Here is a 24,000-nt window from a genome sequence, read left to right as displayed (position 1 = left end):
ATCATAGGTACTAAAAGCATAATTAATTGCTTTTTAACCTAGAACATGTTGGTAATACCAATATTAATAAAACTATACCAAAATTGGTAATTTTTGGGGGGGTTGACCTTAAACTTTTTTTTTGTTAAGGTAGAGAGGAAGGATCTCTTCCAAAGAGCATTCATAGCTTACATAATGTTCTGAAATTGAAAATGAAAGGTAATTAAAATTCCAGTACTGACCAAATTAATATCTAACGATATTAATGACTTTCTACCACTCACCTGTCAGTTTGTCATACTGTGGTGGCCTGCATGTTGCTGTGAGGCTGGAGGCTATGCCATCAATATTTCAAATCCTAACAGGGTCACCCATGGTGGACAGAGTTCAGCGGAGCTTCCAGACTAAGACAGGCTCAGAAGAAGAATGGAGCCACCCATTTCTCAAAAAATTTGGCCAGTGAAAACCTTACAAATATCAGTGACACACTGTCTGATATACTACTGGAAAACTTTATGAATAGCCCTGAAACATTGTCATCTGCCAGAAGATGAGCCCCTTGGGTTGGATTGTTGTTGTTGTTATGTGCCATCAAGTCAGATCCGACTCATAGTGACCCCTCCTTGGTTTTCCGAGGCAGTATCACTACAGAAGTAGATTGCCCAACCTTCCTTCTGAGGAGTGACTGGTGAGTTTGAACCACCATCCTTCTGGTTAACAGTCAAGTGCCTTAAGCACTATGCTACCAGAGCTCTCAAAATACAACTAGGAGAGAGTTGCCTCCCTGAAGTAGAGTCCTCCTCAATGACATGGCTGCAGTAAAGCTTTTGGGACCTCTATTTGCTAACAGGGCATGACTCAAAATGGGAAGAAACAGCTAGAAACATTTATTAATAATCAAAACATTGAATGTATGAAGTATGAATGTGGGAAAATTAGAAGTTGTCTAAAATGAAATGGAGCTCATAAAGATCAATATCCTAGGCATAGGTGAGCTGAAATGGTCTGGTTTGGGCCATTTGGAATCAGATAGTCATATGATCTACTATGCCAGGAATGACAAATTGAAGACGAATGGCATGACATTCATAGTCATAAACAATGTTTCAAGATCTATTGTGAAGTACAGTGCTGTCAGGTATAGGATAATGTCCATACGCCTACAAGGAAGAAAAGTTCATACTACTATTACTCAAAGTTACGTGCCAACCACTAAAGCCAAAGATGAGGAAATTGAAGATTTTTACCAGCTTCTGCAGTCTCAGATTGACCAAGCGTGCAAATAAGATGTGTTGATTATTACTTGTGATTGGGATTCAAAAATTGGAAACAAAGAGGAATCGCCATTAGTTGGAAAACACGACCTTGGTGATAGAAATGATGCAGGAGATTGCATGATAGAATTGTGTAAGACCAATGACTTACTAGTTGCAAATACCTCTTTCAACAGCATAAATGGCAGCTATACATGTGGACCTCACATAATGGAATACACAGGGATCAGATCACCTATACTGTAGAAAGAGGCGATGGAGAAGCTCAATATCATCAGTCAAAATAAGGCCAGGATCTGACTGTGGAACAGATGATCAATTGCTCATATTCAAGTTCAAATTGAAGTTAAAGAAAATTAAAACAAGTCCACAAGAGCCAAAATGCAACCTTGATTATTTCCCACCTGAATTTAGAGACCAGCTGAAGAATAAATGTGACACATTGAACATCAGTGACTGAAGACCAGATGAATTGTGAGATGACATCAAGAACATCATCCACGAGGAAAGCAAACGGTCATTAAAAAGACAAAGGAAGAAAAGACCAAAATGGATGTCAGAAAAGACTCTGAAACTTTTTCTTGAACGTAGAGCAGCTAAAGCAAATGGAAGAAATGCTGAAAGTAAAAGAACTAAACAGAAGATTTCAAAAGGCAGTTCAAGAAAGCAAAATAAAGTATTAGAATGAAGTGTATAGAGACCTGGAATTTAGAAAACCCAAAGGGAAGAACATGCTCAGCATTTCTCAAGCTGAAAGAATTGAAGAAAAAATTCAAATCTTGGGTTACAATATTGAAGGATTCTATGAGCAAAATACTGAACTATTCAAGAAGCATCAAAAGAAGATGGAAGGAATACACAGTCATTGTGCCAAAAAATTGGTTGATGTTCAGTCGTTTCAAGAGGTAGCATATGATCAAGAACCAATGGTATTGAAGTAAGAAGACCAAGCTGCACTGAAGGAAATGGTGAAAAACAAGGCTCCAAGAACTGACAGAATACCCATTGAAATGTTTCAACAATTAGATACAATTCTGGAGGCACTGACTTTTTTATGCCAAGAAATTTGGAAGACAGCCTGGAAGAGATCAATATTTGTGCCCATTCCAAAGAAAGATGATCCAGTAGAATGTGAAAATTATCGAACAATATCATATGCAAGTAATATTTTGCTGAAGGTAATTAAAAAATGGTTAGAGCATTCTATTGGATGGGAACTTCGAGAAATGCAAGCTGGATTCAGAAGAGGAGTGGAACGAGGGATATCATCGCTGATGTCAGATGGATCTTGGCTGAAAGTAAAGAATGCCAGAACGATGTCTATGTATGCTTTATTGACTATGTAAAGGCAGTTGACTGTGTGGATCATAACAAATTGTGGATAACATTGCAAAGAATGGGAATTCCAGAACACTTGATTGTGCTCGTGAGGAACCTGCACATAAAACAATAGGTTTTAGTTCAAACAGAATAAGGAGATTCTGAATGGTTTAACATCAGAAAAGGCATGCATCAGGGTTGTATCCTTTCACCATACTTGTTGTTGTTGTTGTTATGTGCCGTTGAGTCGGCCCCGACTCATAGCGACCCCTCCTTGGGTTTCCGAGGCAGTATCACTACGGAAGTAGGATTGCCCAACCTTCTTTCCGAGGAGTGGCTGGTGAGTTTGAACCACCAGCCTTCAGGTTAGCAGTCAAGTGCTTTAGCCACTATGCTACCAGAGCTCCTTATAATACTTATTATGCTGAGCAAATAATCCAACAAGCTGGACTACATGAAAAATAATGTGGCATCAGGATTGGAGGAAGACTCATTAACGACCTATGATATGCAGATGACACAACCTTGCTTGCTAAGAGTGATGATGATTTAAAATATTTGCTGATGAAGAAAAAAGACTATAGTGTTCAGTACAGATACCGAACAACGCTCACTGCCGTCGAGTCGGATCTGACTTGTAGCGACCCCTCCTTGGATTTCCGAGGCAGTATCACTACAGAAGTAGATTGCCCAGTCTTTCTTCCAAGAAGTGGCTGGTGGGTTTGAACCTCCAGCCTTCTGGTTAGCAGTCAAATGCCTTAGGCACTATGCCCACTATGCCACTAGTATGGATTATACCTAAAAATGAAAATCCTCGTTACTGGTCCAATAAGCAGCATCATGATAAATGCAGAAAAGATTGAAGTTGTCAGGGATTTCATTTTACTGGAATCCACCAATCAACACAACTGGAAGCAGCAGTCAGGAAATCAGACATCTTATTGCACTGGGAAAATCTGCTGTAAAAGACCTTTTTAAAGTGTTAAGAAGCAAAGATGTCACTTTGAAGACCAAGGTGTGCCTAACATAAGCCATGTATATTTTCATTTGCCTCATATACTTGTGAAAGCTGGACAGTGAATAAGGAAGACCCAAGAAGAGTTGATGCCTTTGAATTGTGGTGTGGGTGAAGAATACTGAAAATACTCTAGAATTCCAAAAGAGCTAACAAATCTGTCCTGGAAGATGTGCAACTGGAATGCTCCTTGGAAGAGAGAATGGCCAGACTTCATCTTACCCACTTTGGTCACGTTGTCAGAAGGGATCATTCCCTGGAGAAGGATATCATATTTGGTAAAGTAGAAAATCAGAGAAGAAGAGGAAGACCCTCAATGGGATGGATTGACCCAGTGGTTCCAATGATTGGCTCAAATATAGCAAGTATTGTAAGAATGGCATAGGCATGGGCAGTGTTTCTCTTGTACTGAGGAATGCTGTGGTAGTTATGGTTGTATGTCAACTTGGCTGGATCTGGTTGAGTAGCTGGGCAGCTGAATATAGTTATTTCCCATGGTGAGATTGGCAACCAATTCCATGGTGGAATCTACTGGAGTAGTTGAGTGACTGTTATAGGGATGTGGTCTGCTTCCAGTATATAAGAAACAACTCTGAGGAAGGTCTCCAGCTTTTTGGCATGCTTGGACTCTGCACATAGCTGAGTTTTCATTCAGCAGCCTGCCATGCTCTGCCAATCTTGGGACTTTTAATGGACTTGAGTCAATGGCCTGCCCTGTGGTTTGATAATATTGGGACTGTGCCTTTTCACTTGCCAACCTTAAGTTTGTCAGCCTCAGCAGCCAGCAGCTGCCTGAGTGGAGAGATGCCCCTAGGTTCAGTGGGCTGGGAACAAGAGGCAGAGTGAAACCTAAGGTCGAGGGGCTTTCATCTAGCCCCTAGAACCTGGCACTTTGAACTTGGACTTCAAGCTTCTAGAATTTTAAGAGAATAAATCCCTGTTTGTTTGAGCCATACTATTTGTGGTATATTCTTGTCAGAGTGGCGCTAGGTAACCACCAAAACACATGCTCTGAGTTGGAGCTGACTCAGTGGCACCTAACAGCATGTTGTGTTGTTGTTGTTGTTATTGTTATGTGCCCTCGAGTGGGACCCGACTCATAGCGACCCCTCCTTGGGTTTCTGAAGCAGTAGCACTACAGAAGTAGATTGGCCCATCTTCCTTGCGAGGAGTTGCTGGTGGGTTTGAACTGCCAGCTCTCTGGTTAGTAGTCCAGTGCCTTAGGCACTATGCTACCAGAGCTCCCTAACAACATAACAAGTGCATTTATTAAAATATTCTTTTTACAATGTTTGTTTGCACTTAACAACATAGTAAGTGCAAACAAACATTGTAAAAAGAATATTTTAATAACTGTTTACCACTGAACAGCTATCTTTGAGGATTTTTTTGATGTTAGATTATTGACTTTAATTTTTTAAAAGTTCTCTGTGGTAATTCATAGAAATATATTTGACTTGCCAAAATTGAGTTTCTGTAAGGTTTGTAGGCAAATAATCTCAGTTTCATGTCATATTAATGCAACAACAGTTGTTAGAAATCCTGAAAGTATTTTTAGAGAAAGAACTATTTATGATAAAGGAGATTGTAATTGATATTTTAATACTAAAACTTTATATACAACGTAATAAAAGGAATATAATGAGAATTGGAATAAATAGATACTCAAATTAAGAGTAAGTATGTTATTGAACCAAGAAGTCAGTTTCAAGAAAGGAAATCAAATCATGTTCTTTTTTTTTTAAATTATTTTTTGTAGTTGCTGTAATGTTCAACTTCCCAGACCCTGCAACAGTAAAGAAAGTGGTAAATTATCTTCCTCGTGTTGGTATTGGAACCAGTTTTGGATTGCCTCAAACCAGGTACTATATTATATGGAAAAAATATAGAAAATAATCTGTATTAATATTTGTTCTTGTAATTTGATTTGAAATGCATCATTTGCTTTTATTATGTGTTTCAAAGTAAGTGATTATTATTAGTGTATTAAGTTTTATTTTGATTGACTGAATTGTAATATCTTCAGTTTTTCCTACCACATACACAGTGTCCAGCACAGACTGTATACTCACTAAGTAATCATTAAATGAGATTCCCTGATCGTTCCCATTGTCAAGATAGAGGTACTTTAAAAGATGTATTTTTGATTCCTTTGATGAAAAATTTAAATTTTTATGTTTCAGGAAAGGTATATGTAGAGAAATTTATTATGTTGTTTTGATTAGGAACTCTGGTGGCAGAATGCTTAGGGCATTTGACTGCTAATCAGAATGCTGGCAGTTCAAATCTACCAGCCACTCCTTGAGAGGAAGATTGGGCAATCTCATTCCGTAGAGATACCTCGGAAACCCAAGGAGGGGTCGCTGTGAGTCGGATCCGACTCGACAGCAGTGAGTTTGGTTTTGTTTGGTTTGTTTTGATTAGATAGATAGATAGACCTTTTACTTAGTTTGTAAAAGGTTTGTTTATGCTGTTGATATTTGGCATTAAGAAATACATGTATTTTACAGTATACCTCTACATTGTCATCACATATGTTCAAAATGAAAAGAAGAGAAAAGTACAGTATCAGATGTGAATGAAGTTGAAATCTCATATCCTGCTGATGGGGACATAAATTGTACAATAACTTTGGAAAACTTGCATGCCTTATGATTCTTCAATTTTATTCCTGGGAATAGGGCTAACAGAAATGCATACATATGTTCACCAAAAGACATGTATCAGGATGTTCCTATTAACATTATTCATGATACCCTCAAACTGGAAAGTCATTCAGAAGAATAGATAAATAAATAACAATATGATCATATAATGGCATAGACAACAATGAAAATAAATGAACTGTTGCAGTATACAGCAACATGGATAAATGAAGTGAAAGAAGCCAGGCACGAATGATTTTGTTTACATTGACATTCACCCACAGGTGAAAGTAATTCCTGGTGTTAGATATGAAGATATGAAGATACCCAGCTAAGCTACCTTTAGTGAATTGTAGTTTTTCAGTGAGGCATGGGATGGCTTCTAGGATGCTGCTAATTATGTGTTTCTTAACTGAGATGATGGTTACTTAGGTGTATTTATTTCCAAAAAGTGTATTCTGCTGAAATCACTCATTTATACAACTTTTATACTGCAATAAATTTTAGAAACATTATTCCACTACATAGAAATATCCATTGTTATTTCTCATTTCAGAAACATTAGCATATTTTTTTAAAAACTAATTTTTTCATTGTAATTTGGAGGAAAGCTTACAGAGGAAATTGCTTTTCCAGTCAACATTTTGTTTTGTGAAATTGATTACAAGCCCCACAATGTAAGAGCACTCTTCCCTCTCCCTCCCTGTGGTTATCATTTCCCATTGTCCTTCTTTCCTATCTATTCCTGCCTTCTCAGCTTTATCCCTGGGCTAATGCTGCCTGTTTGGTCTCTTATATTGGATTGTTCTAAGGAGTGCATATCTCTCTAGTGTTATTGCTTACCTCATAGTTCTATTTTTTGGCTGAAAGTTGAGTCATGGGGGTGAGTTCAGTTCTGGGCCTACAGTGTGACTAAAGGCCATTGTCTTTGGGTTCCATCAGTCTCTATCAGACTGGTAAGCCTGATTTTTTAAATTATTTTCAGATCTGTTCCATTTTTTTTCCTCCCACCCTATCCAGTGTTTCTTATTATGAGCCTTTTCAGCAGGTTGGCAGTGGTAGCCAGGCATTATCTAGTTTTTCTGGTTTCAGGGTTGTGGAGGCTGAGCTTCTTCACATGGTCCTCTAGTCCCTTGCATTAGTTGTTTCCATGCATCTTTGATTTTCTTCTTTGTTCTGGATGAAGAGAGACAAATGATTGCACCTTAGATGGCCACTCTCAAGCTTTTACAACCCCAATTGCTACTCAACAAAGTATGATGTAAACAATGTTTTTGTGTACAGCGTTGTGGCCATTGAACTTGAATGTCCCCTGTGACTATGGTCTCAAGCCCTCAGGCCCAGCCAACCTCTTCATCAGGGTGTTTTGTTATGGCTAGGAAGCTATCATAACATTGCCCCCTGTTTACTGTACATACATGGACATTTTTATAATACATTCATATACATATGTAGAAATATCATTTGCCAGACCTGTATATGTTTGTTCATGGTTACAATCAGCTACCTATGTATTCACTTATAGATTAATGTTTATTATTACTGTTAATGCATAATGGTGTTTACCTTTGCTCTCTGTAACTCTTAACGCACCTCTCCATGTCTTCCTTTTCTTTAGTAATATTTTGTTGGTTACCCACTGTTTGTATGTTGCCTTTCCCTTCACCAAAATTAATACGTGTCTCCTCCTACTTAGTATTTTCCATCTCATCCCCTCTCATTCCTGGTAACCATCAAAGAATGTTTATTTTCATGTGTAAACCTGTCCTAAAAATATGGAAGCCTTCATGAATTTGTGTGCCATCCTTGCACAAGGCCATTTTAATCTTCTCTGTTTCATGTCATATGAAGACTCATTAACAACCTGTGATACACAGATTTTAGTGTATGTGCTGCTGAAGCAAGCACTGGTGTGTGTGTGTGTGTGTGTATATGTTGTTTACTAAGCCTTTTATAAACACAATTAGGATTGTCTACATCCATAGTTTTGGGTTCTGTCATTTGCATTTAGTAGACTCCTGAGAATTTTATCAGATAACAAAAATTTTTTTTTTAACATTTTTTTTTCCTGCTAATAGGGGAGCTGTGGTAGCGTAGTGCCTAAGGCATTTGACTGCTAACCAGAAGGCTGGCGGTTCAAACCCACCAGCCACTCTTTGGAAGGAAGATGGGGCAATCTACTTCCATAGTGATATTGCCTCGGAAACCCAAGGAGGGGTCGCTATAAGTCAGGGCCGACTCGACAGCACATAACAACAACAACAACAACAACAATCTGAATAAGAATATACTAGAATTTAGTAATTTCCCACATTTGGTGAAGAGTTCATTTCTTTCCAGTTTTTCATTATTATATAAAAAAATGGTGAGATAAACATTATTATACATAATACCTTTTTTATTTCAAATTTTAAGATCAGTAACACTAAAAAAATTAAGCTGGCTTGAAATATTAGTTGCTAAGCATGGTAATTTAGAGAAGGAAAAAGCCAAATTGGATATAAAATCAAGACTCAACTATATACTGCTTACGTGAAGCCAGCTTTTAATATATAGATATAAATAGATTAAAGGTAAACAAATGGAAAAGGATATGCCATGCAAATACTTTAAAAATAAATAAATAAATGGAGTGGCTGTATTATTAATAACAAGTACTTTAGAACAAGGATATTCAAGAAAAAGAGGGACATTTCATAACAATAAAGTAGGCATTTCATCAAGATGATTATAGATGTGTATACATTTAATAAAAGAGCTTCAAAATTCATGAAACAAAAACTGATAGAACAGAGTGAAATACAGACAACTTCTCAATGTTCTATCAGTAATTGAGGAATCAGTGGACCAAAAATCAGCAAGGATACAGAATACTCAAGCAACATTCTCTACCAAGTTGACTTACTCACATGCACAGAACATTTCAGGCAACTTCATAATACACATTTATTTTAAGTATCACTGGACACTCACCAGATTCTCCATATTCTGAGCCCAAAATAATTGCCATTAAATTTAGGCTGATCAAAATCATACAGAGTACATTCTGTGGCCTCAACAGAATTAATCAGAAATGAGTTATAGAAGAATATCTGGAAAATCCACCACCCGTCTGTCAGTTTGTTGTACTCTAATAGCTTGTGTGTTCCTGTGATGCTGGAAGCTATGCTACTGCTATCTCAGACACCCTTAGGATCATCCATGCTGGACGAGTTTCAGTGGCACTTCCAGACTAATATAAACTAGACAGAAAGTTCTGGACAGATGAGAAAATTAAAGAAACAATTTACATATTTTATGTAAAATTACCATGCATACAGAAATTCTGTTTTGAAGCATTTACCCTAGAAGTCTTTTAAAACATTTTATAAAATGGCCTGTTCATGAATGTTTATAGCAGTTATATTCATAATGACCAAAAATTGTATGTAGCCAAGACATCCATCAACTGATGAGTGGACAAATTGTGATCCATCCACACAGTGAAATATACTACACAGCAATAAAGTGGAATGGACTACTGATGCCTGAACCAACATGAATGAATTTGGAAAACATGATATAAAGGAAGACAAGGATGACATTATACAAATAAAGATAACGCAAAAGATTGCATGCTGTATGATTCCATTTTTATGAAATTTTGGAGGAAGTAAAACTATAGGGAGAAATCAGATCAGTGGTTGCCAGGAACTGGGAGTGAAGAGAGGCATTGATATCAAAGAAAAGTACAAGGGAACCTTTTGTGAAGATGGAAATACTTTATAAATCTTTAAAATGCTAAACAGTGACTGATAGCTCAACCTCACTTCCTACCACCAATATTTTTAATGAAGAGTAGATAGTATGTGAAACTTTTTAAAGGCTTCCGGTGGCCTTGAGGACTTGTTAAAATAGTTTTCCTCTCAGACAAATTGTTGTTGTTGTTGTTATGTGCCGTCGAGTCAAACCTGACTCATAGCGACCCCTCCTTGGGTTTCCGAGGCAGTATCACTACGGAAGTAGGATTGCCCAACCTACTGTGTACTGTTACACAGCCATATGTGTTTGGCAAAACTCATTGCAGTGTTTTTAGAAAGGGTTAATTTTACAAAGGGTTAATTTTAACTTTAAACCAAAAACGAAACCAAACTCACTGCCCTCAAGTCAAGTAGGATCCAACTCATAGCCACCCCTCCTGAGGTTTCCCAAGCAGTATCACTAAGGAAGTAGATTGCCCAGCCTTCCTTCTGAATTTTTTTTTTTTTAACTTTAGAAAGGTTTAATTTTACTCTGTGTAAATTATACTTTAATAGACCTGATTTTTAACAACAGAAAAAGATGAAATGTAAATGAGGATGTGCAGCATTAAGAGCTCTAGTACCATGCTGTTAGGAGTGTAGATAGTAGTACAGTTGCTTTAGAAAATAATTTCCAGTTTCTTAAAAAGTTGAACAAAACTTATGTATGTTCTAGCATTCCCAGTCTTAGGTGTTAATCACATATAGTCAAAATATATATACACATTGGCATACACTTATAAGCAAATATTAATATAAATTTTATTCATAGTTGTCCCAAAATGGCAATATAATGTTCATCAGCTGGTGAGTAGATAAACAGATTGTAATACATCCTTTCAATGAAATACTACTCAAATAAAAAAGGACTCACCTACTGATAAATGCAACAACATTGATCAATCTCGAAAACATTATGCTAAGTGAAAGAACTTAGGCACCACGAGCTACATTTTTGTATGATTCTATTCATATGAAGTTATTGAGAAAGAAGAGGTATATAATGATAGAAAAGAGATCATTGATTGTCAGGGGCCAGGAGTTGGGACAAAGGAATTAACTGCAAATGGATTCAAGGAACTTTTTGGAGTGTATCTTGATTGTAGTGGTAGTAGTAGTAATTGTTAGGTGCCATTGAGTTATCTCTGACTCAAAGCAACCCTATGTACAACAGAAGAAAACACTGAGCATTCCTCTGCCTGCCAGCCTCACAATCCTTCCCATTCCTGAGCCCATTGTTGCAGCCACTGTGTCAATCCATATCATTAAAGGCCTTCCCCCTTTTTTGCTGACCCTCCACTTTACCAAGCTTGATATCCTTCTCCAGAGAATGGTCCATTCTGACAGCGTGTGCAAAGTAGGTGAGTGAAGTCTGGCCATTCTCGCTTCCAAGGAGCACTCTGGTTGCGCTTCTTCCAGGACACGTTCCAGGAGTGGTAGTTACAGGAATATTTTTATTCAAACCTCATCAAGCTGTATACTTCAGTTTGACAAATTCTATACTTTTTAAATTGCATATCCATAAAGATCATTGAAAAGATAAGCTTTTCAAATATCTATTACAAATGTTTACTATAGGCTCATTTTCATATGTAGTACTAGTTAACATATATGAAAAATCAGATCAAAATTTTTTTTTTTATCATTTTGGTAAAAATGGCTAAATTATGCTTTATTGTATCATCTTTGTGGTATTTTTTTCTTTCTTGACATTAATATCAATTCTATATATTAATATAGATTCTGTAACTATAAGATAGTTGATTAAAAGTACTGTCTTTAACCTCTTGTAAATCAGAGTTCAAGTACTAATTTTGGACATACATGTGGCCTTAATAACTAATATTTATAGTGTTCAAAATCTCTCATAATACAGGGAATTAGGAGAGTGTAGGAATCTGTGTCTGCTGTGTGCTGGTCAGTTGGTTATTTTTAAATAGCACCATCATTAATTGTTTTCTTTCATAGTAGATACTGATTTACTATCTATGCAGGTGGCAGCTCTGGTGGTGTAGTGCCTAAGGTATTTCACTGCTAACTGGAAGGCTGGTGGTTCAAACCCGTCAGCCACTCCTTGGAAGGTAGATTGGGCAATCTGCTTCCGTAGTGATACCACCTGGGAAACCCAAGGAGGGGTCACTATGAGTCAGATCCAACTCCGCGGCAGTGGATTTGGTTTGTTTTTTTTGGTATCAGTACAATTTAGGTAACTAATTTAAGGGCTGGGCAGAGAATGAACATTGGGTTTTTCTGTTGATTGACTGGAACAAATTAGAAGTTACAGACTTACAGAACAAATTAGAAGTGTAAACCTATAGTTTACTGTTAACATACCTGGTTTTGTATTGATTTGAGGTGCTTTTGATTACAGTTTATTTCACCTTTTTAAGGTAATATCTTATTGAATAAATGAAATTGAAATAGAATCAACCAAGAGTAGTAATGATGCTGATAAGGGCTGCACTCAGCCTGAGGTTGGAGAGAACTTTTCAGGATGAATCACTCACATCTCCCATGGCAGTAGGCCTTAGTTCCTTACAAATGTGGCCTCATCAGTTGCTTGAATATCAAGATGATGTGGGAGCTGGCTTCCCCCAGAGGAAGTGATCCATGAGAGCAAGACAGAAGCTCCAGTGTCTGTGTAACCTACTCTTGGATGCCATCATTCTGCAGCACTCTGTTCATTTTAAGTAATTCACTAGACACAGTCCAGACATAAGGGGAAGGGAATTAAGCTTCACCTTAATTAATTAAGAATAGCAAAGAATTTTTGGACGTATTTTAAACCATTCTAGGTTACAGCTTTTCTATAAGCAGGGCAAATAAAGTGATCATTCTATGATTTTGATTAGATAATTTTAGAACCTAATGAGGATTTTCAGGGTTCCAAGAAAAACAGTTCAGAATAGCACAGTAGATATCATGATCTTATTTAAAAAAGTCATTTTATTTTTTCTTACTTATAATGTGTTATCACATGTAGGAACTCTTTGTAAAGTTGTTTTTACGTGGTCATTGAAAGCTAAAAGTCTTAATTCATTAAATCAGTTATTTAAATAGATTTTTTTTTTTTTAACATTTTCAATGTATTGGGCATTTATAAAACAGATGCCTCTCTGCCCACACATGCTTAAACAGCTTTGTAAGCAAGTTAAATAGCTTGTAAAGTTTTAAGAAGGATATAAATAAGGTACTGTGATAGTGATTAATGGGGTGGAGATGGGGTTCCATGGGAAAGGTGGTTAGGAACGTCTTCCTGTGTGACTTTTAAGTTTTGATTTGAATAAACAGAATCAGCTAACTTTTGAAGAAATAACCACTGGAATGTGTATTAGAATCAAGGTGAGACTTCTTTGTTGCTTTGGACAGGTCATCAGGAAAAACCAGTCAATAGAGAAGGATGTCATGTTTGGTAAAATAAAGGGTCAGGGAAAACCGTCAATGAGTTAGATTGATATAATAGCCCCAACCATGGGCTCAAACATACCAAACATCATGGAGGTCGTGCAAGACTGTGCAGTGTTTCATTCTGTTACATGAGGTTGTCACTTATCATGCTATGAGTCAGAATTGACTCAATGGCAACTAAACAATAGCAACAACTTTTGAAAAAGGTAACAGCATGTATAAAGACCCTGAAGCAAGGCAGAGCTTCTGGTGTTCTAAGGAATGTTGAAAGGATGATCTTAGGATGCGAGTATCATGAAATAAGGCAAGAGAGAAAGGCTAGATAGAGATCAATGCAAAGTTGTGTTTAGAATTTTCATCTTTAACCTGAGAGCATTAGACAATCTTGGAAATGTTTTCAGCAGAGCAGAAATGTGATCAAATGTACATAAATGTTCATAGTCACATTATTCATAATAGCCCCTAACTGGAAATAATTTTATACCCTTCAACTGATGAATGGACAAGTAAAACATGGTATGTTCATACAGTAGAATAGTATTCAAGAATAAAAAGAACCGAACCACTGATACATGCTTCCACACTGATGTGGCCTCATAAACATTATTCTTAGTGTAAGAATACTGAGGATTACATAATGTATATTTCCATTTATCTGAAATGTCCATAAAGGATAGTTTCTCGAGCAAGAAAGCAGATTGGTAGGTAGGTGTCTAAAGCTGGGCTGGGAATAGGGATTAACTATAAATGAGCACAAGGCAAGTTTTAGGGGTGGTGGAAATATACTAAAACTAGATTGTGATTAATGAAGAACTCTATAAATTACTTCAAATATCATTTAATTGTATTCTTAAATGGGTAAATTTTATAGTATATAAATTATACCTCCATAAAACTTTTTTAAAAAATAGTTTATTGTGTTTGGTGATAGGACAGACTGTGTCAACATACTTCTCTGGCTTTAGGCTATGGATGTGGTAATTCTGCCACCCATTTCCCACTGCTTATTACTGGTCAGTTGTAGCTTTTGTTGTTTACATTTCATTAGAAGAGCACAGAAAATTAGGTCTTTTATTAAGGTGTGTACAAAAATCTGAATAACTTCTCCTACATTTATCTCATTCTGTGAATAGAGACCTAAGTAGTTGAGCAGCCTCTTCTTTGTTACAAAGCATATGTAGTTTATAATGTGTAAGTACATTACCTTTAAATAATGGCTTAAAATTGATAAAGGTATATGGATACACTTTTTACATGTATTTTTTGATTACTGCAATTCCTTTATTTTATATCAGTTAAGCAGTGAGTTACTAATTAGAAAATAAGAATGTCCATGAAACCTAGATATTTTAATGGTATTTTAAGGATTGCTTATCTGAATAACCTGTATAAGTAGAGCATGTATAATAGACATGGGGGTGGTCCAAATCCTTTGTTTAACCACTAATTGTATTGAAACATTTCTAGTGTTATTAGTATAGCATGGATAGAAGTTTTCAGAGCCATATAGATTTCATTATAAATGAATGAGCACAGATATTCATGATGTACTATAGTGATAGAATTAAACGTAGGCTTAAAATTGATTCTACATTGAATTCTTTTCTCTTGCAGGCGTATCTCATTAGCTAGTCCACGTCAACTTTTTAAAGCTTCTAATATGACCCAGCGATGGCAACACAGGGAGATTTCAAATTTTGAGTACTTGATGTTTCTCAACACAATAGCAGGTAATCTAAACTCACAAGTTCACTTTTTCAAACAATAAATTATTAATTGTGGTATAGTTAAATTATTTGAAGTACTAATGTAAGTAATGGGAGCTCTGGTAGCTTAGTGGCTAAGGCCCTTGACTGCTAACCAGAAGGCTGGTGGCTCAAACCCACCAGCCACTCCTCGGAAGGAAGATGGGGCAATCTACTTCTGTAGTGATTTTACCTTGGAAACGCAAGGAGGGGTCGCTATGAGTCAGGTCCGACTCAACAGCAAAACAACAACAGTCCCTTGTCCAGTGTCATTGACAAAATTTTTTTCCCAGTCTGGATGTTCTCTTTTTAGACTTTTGGAGAAGTCTTTTGACGCGTGTAAGTGTTTTTAGGAGGTCCCAGTTATCTAGTTTATCTTTTTGCTATTTGTGCATATTTAGTTACGTTTGATAGACTATGCCATAAATGAAAACACAAACCAAACTCACTGCTGTCGAGTCGGATCTGACTCATAGCAACCCCTCTTTGGGTTTCTAAGGCAGTATCACTACGGAAGTAGATTGCCCAGTCTTCCTTCCGAATACCATAAATTGGAGACCCTAAATTTGCCCGTTTTGCCTTTGATGATCTTTATAGTTTTAGATTTACATTTATGTCTTTGATTTTTCTAGAGTTAATTTTTGTATATGGTGTAACATATGGATCCTATTTCATTTTCTGTGAATGGATACCCAGTTTTGCCAGCACCATTTGTTAAAGAGACTATCTCTTCCCCATTTAATGGATTTCAGCCCTTTTCTTAAAGATAAATTGTCCATAGGTGAATGAATTTATTTCTGGGTTCTCAATTCTGTTGCTTTGGTCTATGTGTGTGTCGTTGTACCAGTACCAGATAATTTTGACTACCGTGGGTATATAGTAGGTTGTGAGACCTCCTACTTTGTTTTTCTTCTTTACTGTATAATTGTATTATATCTGTATATCATTTTGGGTAGTACTGACATTTTCAAAATGGTGAGTCTTCTTATTCAAGAGTATGGTATGTTCTTTCCTTTATATAGGTCTCTTGGTTTCATGTAGTAGTGTTTTATATTTTTCTTTGTATAAGCCTTTTGTATCTCTGGTTAGATTTATGCCTAAGTATTTCATCTTTTGGGTGGTGTTCTGGTTACCTAGTACCGCTCTGACAAGAATATACCACAAATGGGATAGCTATAACAAACAGGAGTTTATTCTCACTATCTGGAGGCTTTAAGTCCAAGTTCAAAGTGCCAGGCTCTAGAGGCTGGGTGAAAGCCCCTCAGCCTTGGGCTTCAGCTCTGCCTCCAGCTCCCGGCCCACTGAAGCTAGAGGCTTTTCTTCACTCAGAGAGCTGCTAGCTGCTGAGGCTGCCAAGCCCAAGGTTGACAAGTAAAAAGGCACAGTCCTGATGTTACCAAACCACAGGGAAGGCCATTAATTTAAGTCCATCGTAAGTCCCCAGGTCGGCAGAGCATGGCAAGTTGCTGAGCAATGACATGGCTACATGCAGGGTCCAAGTGTGCCATATGCTCGAGACCATTCCCAAGGCTTCTCTTTAAATACAGGAAGCAGATCACATCCCAAACGCAGCTACTCAGCTGCTTGTGGTAGTTCCCACCATGGAGTTGATTGCCAGTCTCATCATGGGGAATAACTACCAGCTGCCCAGACACTCATAGGTGGCTGTTGTAAATGATATTATTCTCCTGATTTCCTTTTCTGAATTCTTCTTGTTAATATACAGGGATCTGGCTGATTTTTTCACATGTTGATATTGTAAGCTGCTACTTTTCTACTAGTCCCAGTAGCTTTCTTGTTGAGTCTCTGGGACTCTCTATATAGGATCATATCATCAACAAATAGAAATAGTTATACTTACTTGACAGTTTGAATGCCTTTTTTTTTTTTTCCTTTTCTTCACTTATTGTTCTGGCTAGGACTTCCAATACAGTATTGAATGGAAGTGATAATAAAGGACATCCTTGTCTGGTTCCTGTTTGCTTTCATTCTCTCTCCATAGAGAATAATGTTGACTGTTGCTTTTGTTTACATGCCCTTAATTTTGTTGAAGAATTTCCCTTCTGTTCTCATTTTGCTGAGAGTTCTTATCAGGAATGGTTCTTAAGTGGTGGATTACATTGCTTCTTTTTCTAATAGTGAACCCTCCTTGCATAACTGGCTGGTATGAATCCGACTTGTTATATGTATTATTGTTTCAATACATTTTAATTTTTGGATTCTGTTGGCAAGGATCTTATTGAGAATATTTGGATCTTTATTCATTAGGGATATTTGTCTATAATTTTCTTTTTCAGTAGTGTTTTTGCCTGGCTTTGATATGAGGGTTATGCTTGCTTCATAGACTTTCCAATTATTCCCTCCTTTTTTTATATTCTGGAATAGTTTGAGTAGAATTGGTATCATCTCTTCTGTGAGTATTTGGTAGACTTCTCCAGTGAAGCTTTCTGAGACAGTCCTTTTTTTTTTCTTTTTTTAAAATGACCTATTCAATTACTTATTTTATTATGGATCTGTTAAAATTTCCTATATTAATCTGTGTTACTTTAGGTTGTTGGTAGTGTGTTCCTAGAAATTTGTCCATTGCATCTAGTTTTCATATTTGTTGGAGTATCATTCTTCATAGTACTGAATATTCTTTCCAAAAAATAGTATCAATAGTTTGGGATGATTTTTTTATACGTTGACTATATCATCCAAAAACTATTGAAACTATTTTTGAAAAAGAATATTCAGTACATCATATATATACATATTTATATATATACTATAACATATTCACCACTTGCCTGTCAGTTTCTTGTGCTGTGGCTGCTTGTTTGTTTCTGTGAGTCTGGAAGCTATGCCACCAGTATTTCAAACACCAGCAGGGTCACTCATGGTGGACACATTTCAGTGGAGCTTCCAGATTAAGACAGATTTGGAAGAAGAAAGGGCCCATTCACTTCTCAAAGAGTTGGCCAGTGAAAACTTTATGAATAACAGTGAAATACTGTCTGATATATTACTGGAAAACTTTATGAACAGCCCTGAACCATTGTCCAATACAGGCTGGAAGATGAGCACCTTAGCTCGGAAGGCACTCACAATATGGCTGGTAAGAGCTGCCTCCCCAAAGTTTTTGGGACTTCCGTTTGCTCAAAATGGGAAGAAACAGCTTCAAACATCCATTAATAGTTGGAACATGGAATATACAAAATATGAACGTTAGAAAATTGGGAGTTTTTAAACACATAAATATCAATAACCTAGGCATTGTATGAGTTGAGATGTACTGGTTTTAGCCATTTTGAATCAGACAATCACATGATCTACTATGCTGGTAATGACAAATTGAGGAATGGCATGGCATTCATCATTACAAAGAATGTTCTATGCTGAACTGAGGTACTATGCTGTCAGTGATAGGAAGATATCCATATGACTACAAGGAAAACCAATTAATACTACTGTTATACAAATTTATACACCAACCACCAAAGCCAAAGATGAGGAAATTGAAGATTTTTACCAACTTCTGCAGTCTGAAATTGACCAACATGTGATCAAGATTTATTGATTGAAAGATGTAGTGATTGGAATGAGAAAGTTGGAAACAGAAGAATCACCATGGCAAATATTGATATACAGGTGGATAGATAGGTGGACAGGCTGAACAATTAGGTATGTCTATGCAGGTATGCAGTGTGCCCATGACCGTGCATAGGGTTGGCAGACAATGTTTCTACAAGTGTATTTATATGTTCTGTAAGAATTCCTAGGTATTTAGTAGAGCTGACAAGGGACAAGGTTGTAGTCACTTCTTGGCCACAGACAGTTACCCAGAGGGAGTGAGTAGTTGGACCTGTGAGCTTGGGACCATGCTTGCAGGGGACATGAAGCTCAATTGGCATAACAAACTACACAAAAACATTGTTCCACATCCTACTTGGGCAAGTAGCAACTGAGATCTTAAAAGCTTGCGAGCAGCTATCTAGATGCAATGATGGGTCTTTCCTTATCCAGAGCAAAGAAGAATGAAGAAAACCAATAATGCATGGAAACAATTAGTCCAAGGGACTGGTACACCATGGGATCCTCAGTTAATACAACTATGAGACCAGAAGAACTAGATGGTGCCCAGCTACCACTGTCATCCACTTTGACAGAGATGTATGTTGGATATCCTGGATAGAGAGGAAGAAAAATGTGGAACAAAAATCATTTAAAAACAAACAAACAAACAAACAAAAACACAGGTTTGCTGGGCTAATAGAGCCTGATTGAATTCCTTAGACTATGACCCCTCGCTGTGCTTCAGGTCTGGAATTGAACCCACTCCTGTGGCTTCCAGCCAAACAAAAGACAGGCATATGAGCTGTACATCTATATTAGGTAACTCCCTGGAGAGATTTATCATGGGATAATAGAAGGGCTGTGTATGCACAGGGAGACAGCTCGGGGGGCAGGAGTGCATGGGAGGGAAAGACACAGGGAAGAGGTAACTATGTTGAAGAGGTGGGAAGAGATCTGTTGCATTGTGGTAAATTGGAGTCAATATCTTGAGACAAAGTGTGTGTGAGTTGCTGTATGGAAGATGAATTTGCTCTGTAAACTTTCACCCAAATCACAGTAAAAATTTTTAAAAAAAGAGAAAATAGTTTTACTCTGGAAAAAAAAAAATAGGAATCACTGGTAGTTGGAAAATGTGACCTTGGTGTGATAGAAATGATGCTGAAGATCACATGATAGAATTTTGCAAGACCAGTGACTTATTCATTGCAAGTACCCTTTTTAAAGAGTGTAAATGATGGCTATACACATGGACCTCACCAGATGAAGTACACAGGAGTCAGGTCAACTACATCTGTGGAAAAAGGTGATGGAAAAGCTCAACATTTTCAGCCAAAACAAGGCTAGGAGTTGACTGTGGCACAGACCATCAACTGCTCATATGTAAGTTCACATTGAAACTGAAGACAAAACAATTCCATGAGAGCCTTGATTATATCCTACCTGAATTTAGAGACCATCTGAAGGGATAGATTTGGTGGATTGAACACCAGTGATCAAAAACCCGATGATTTGTGAGTGACATCAAGAACATCATTCATGAAGAAAGCAAAAGGTCTTTGAAAAGACAGGAAAGGGAGAAAAGACCAAAATGGATGTCAGAAGAGACTCTGAAAGTTGCTCTTGAACAGAGAGTAGCTAGTGCAAATGGAAGAAATGACAAGATAAACGAGCTGAACAGAAGATTTCAAAGAGCAACTCAAGAAGACAAAGTCAATTATAATGGAATGTGCAAAGACCTGGAGTTAGAAAACCAAAAGGGAAGAACACACTTGGCATTTCTCAAGCTGAATGAACTGAAGATAAAAATTAAGCCTGAAGTTGCAATATTGAAAGATTCTATGGGCAAAATATTGAATGATGCAGGAGACATCAAAAGAAGGTGGAAGGAATATACAGAGTCACTGTATAAAAAAGAATTGGTCGATGTTCAACTATTTCAGGAGGTAGTATATGATCAAAAACCAGTATATTAAAGGAAGAAGTTGAAGCAGCACTGAAGGAATTGGTGAAAAGCCAGATTGCAGGAATTGATAGAATACGCACTGAGATATTTCAACAAATGGATGCTGTGCTGGAAGCACTTACTCATCTATACCAAGAAATTTGGAAAATAGCTACCTGGTCCACTGACTGGAAGAGATCCATATTTGTACCCATTCCAAAGAAAGATGATCCAACAGAATGTAGAAATTATTGAACAATATCATTAATATTGCACACAAATAAAATATCGCTGAAGATAATTCAGAGATGGTTTCAGCAGTTTATTGACAGGGAACTTTCATAAATTTAAGCTGGATTCAGATGCAGATGTGGAATGAGGGATATCGTTGCTGATGTCAGATAGATCATGGCTAAAAAGAAGGAATACCAGAAAGATATTTACTTGTGTTTTATTGACTATGCAAAAGCATTCAACTGTGTGGATCATAACAAATTATGAATAGCATTGAGAAGAATGGGAATTCCGGAACACTTAATTGTGCTCATCAGGAACCTGTATATAGCTCAGGAGGCTGTCGTTCAAACAGAACAAGGGGATGCTGCATGGCTTAAAATCAGGAATAGTGTGTGTCAGGGTTGTATGCTTTCACCATACTCATTCAATCTGTATGCTGCACAAATAATCCAAGAAGGTGGACTATATGAAGAAGACCATGGCATCAGGATTGGAGGAAGACTAATTCACAACCTGCAATATGCCGATAATACATCTTGCTTGCTGAAAGTGAAGATGACTTGAAGCACTTACTGATGAAGATTAAAGACTACAGTCAGCATTGTGGATTACACCTCACCATAAAGAAAACCAAAATCCTTGCAACTGAACCAATAAGCAGCATCAGGGTAAGTGGAGAAAAGATTGAAGTTGTCGAGGAATTCATAGTACTTGGATCCACAATCAACACCAAAGGAAGCAGCAGACAAGAAATCAGGTGTCATATTGCCCTGGACAAGTCTTCTGCAAAAGACCTCTTTAAAGTCCTGAAGAGCAAAGATGTCTCTTTGAAGACTAAGGTGCACCTAACCCAAGCCATGGTATTTTCAGTCACCTCATATGCATGTGAAAGCTGGACAATGAATAAGGAAGACTGAAGAAAAGTTGATACTTCTGAGTTGTGGTGTTGGTAAAGTATACTGAAAAGTATCAGGGACTGCCAGAAGATCAAACAAATCTGTCCTGCCAGAATGCTCCTTGGAAGCGAGAATGGCCAGACTTTTCATCACCTACTTTGGTTATGTTTTCAGAAGGGACCATTTCCTGGAGCAGGATATCCTGGGTGGTAGTGTGGAGGTTCAGTGACAAAAGCAAAGACCCTTAACAAGATAGATTTACACAGTTGCTGCAGTGATTGGCTCAGGTATAGCAAGGATTGTCAGGATGGCTCATAACCGGGCAGTATTTTGTTCTGTTGTACGTAGAGTACCGAGTTTGGAGCCAACTCGATGGCACCTCACAACAAACAACAACATAACATGTACGGCTTAAGCCACATGTTCAGATACCTTATACATTATTATCTTCTCATGATGTTGTGATGCATTTCCAAAAAGACAATTAATTGATAGGCATTCAGTAACTATATATTGAGTATAATATATAAAAGTCTAATCACATTGAATAGGTGCATCCTCTTTTTTTGTTGTTTTTTTTTAGAACATTAAACTTTTTCTTTTTTTTTTCAAATTAGTTAAGTAGATAGGTCTGAGTCAGGATTTGACTAATTACTGACAGTTCAATTAGAAGAGGGAAGTGTGGGACATTGTTGCTATTAGGTGCTGTTAAGTTGGTTCCAGCTCATAGTGACATTCTATACAGCTGAATGAAACACTGCTCAATCGCTGCCTCATTAACATAGCTTTGTATGAGCCCATTGTTGCAGCCACTGTGTCATTTTATGTCGTTAAGGGTCTTTTTTTGCTGACCTTCTGCTTTAACAAGCATGATGTCTTTCTCCTGGGACTGGTCTTCCTGATAACATGTCCAAAGTATGAGTAGTGAAGCCTCACCATCATTACTTCTAAGGAATATTCTGGCTGTGCTCTCCTCAGACAAATTTGTTTGTTCTTCTGGAAGTCCATGGTGCATTTGAAATTCTTCGCCAACACCATAACTCAAAGGTATCAGTTCTTCTTCAGTATCTGTTTTCATTGACCAGCTTTCACATAGATATGAGGCAATTGAAAATACCATGGCTTAGGACTAATACCTTAGTCCTCAAAGTGGCATCTGTGCTTTTTAACACTTTAGAGAGGTCTTTTGCACCAGATTTGCCCAATGCAATACACTGTTTGATTTCTTGACTACTGTTACCATTGACAAAATCAATCTTTTCTCCATTCATCATGATGTTGCTTGTTGGTCCACTTGTGAGGGTTTTATGTTCTTTATGTTGAGATGTAATCCATACTGAAGGGTGTATTCTTTGATCTTCACCAATAAAGGAGCTCTGGTAGCATAGTGTCTAAGGCACTTGACTGCTAACCAGAAGGCTGGTGGTTCAAACCCACCAGCCACTCCTCAGAAGGTAGGTTGGGCAATCTACTTCCGTAGTGATACCACCTTGGAAACACAAGGAGGGGTCGCTATGAGTCGGGTCCTACTTGACAGCTCATAACAACAACAACAACAACAATAAATGCTTGAAGTCTTCGTTACTTTTAGCAAGCAAAGTTGTGTCATCTACATATTGCAGTTTTGTTAATGAGTCTTTCTCCAGTCATGATGTCGCATCTTTTCTTTGTATTTTCCAACTTCTCAGATAATTTGCTCCATGTACAGATTAAATACAACCCTGATGTATACTTTTTCTGATTTTAAACCACACAACATCCCCTTGCTCTGTTTGAACAACTGCTTTTTTGTCTATGTACATTTTCTTCATGAACACACTTAAGTGTTCAGGATTTCACATTGTTCACAGTGTTCCCTTTATTTGTTGTGATCCACAGAGTTGAATGTGTTTGCGTAAATGAGAAGAAACAGCTGCAAATATTCATTAATAATTCGAATGTGAAATGTGTGAAGTATGAATCTTGGGAAGTGGTTGTTGTTGCTAAGTGCCGTGGAGTCATTTCCGACTCATAGCGACTCCATGCACAGCAGAACGAAACACTGCCTGATCCTGTGCCAGCCCCACAATCCCTGCTATACTTGAGCCCATCATTGGAGCCACCGTGTCAATCCATCTTGTTGAAGGCCTCCCCCTCTTTCGTCGACCCTCCACCCTACCAAGCATGACATCCTTCTCCAGGGAATGGTCCCTTCTGACAACATGA

The 24,000-nt window shown here is 37.5% G+C and overlaps 1 protein-coding gene and 1 non-coding gene across 2 annotated transcripts in view; one reads left to right on the top strand and one right to left on the bottom strand.

Moving 5' to 3' along the window:
• Nucleotides 1–24,000, top strand: part of LRBA (LPS responsive beige-like anchor protein) — a 1,065,192-nt gene that overhangs the window by 771,263 nt on the left and 269,929 nt on the right. Inside the window, 2 exon segments of the mRNA XM_042782393.1 lie at nucleotides 5,348–5,450; nucleotides 15,035–15,150. Of these exon segments, the coding sequence (XP_042638327.1) occupies nucleotides 5,348–5,450; nucleotides 15,035–15,150 (219 nt within the window).
• LOC122151093 lies at nucleotides 8,003–8,105 on the bottom strand. Its single transcript, XR_006163968.1, has one exon. It is a non-coding gene; the product is annotated as a U6 spliceosomal RNA (small nuclear RNA).

The sequence above is a fragment of the Orycteropus afer genome, unplaced genomic scaffold (genome assembly GCF_000298275.1).
Source record: "Orycteropus afer afer isolate SDZICR_OR568_19922 unplaced genomic scaffold, OryAfe1.0 scaffold00297, whole genome shotgun sequence".
NCBI classification, from domain to species: domain Eukaryota; kingdom Metazoa; phylum Chordata; class Mammalia; order Tubulidentata; family Orycteropodidae; genus Orycteropus; species Orycteropus afer.
Note: the sequence above shows the minus strand (reverse complement) of the source record. Positions and strands in the feature narration are given on the sequence as shown.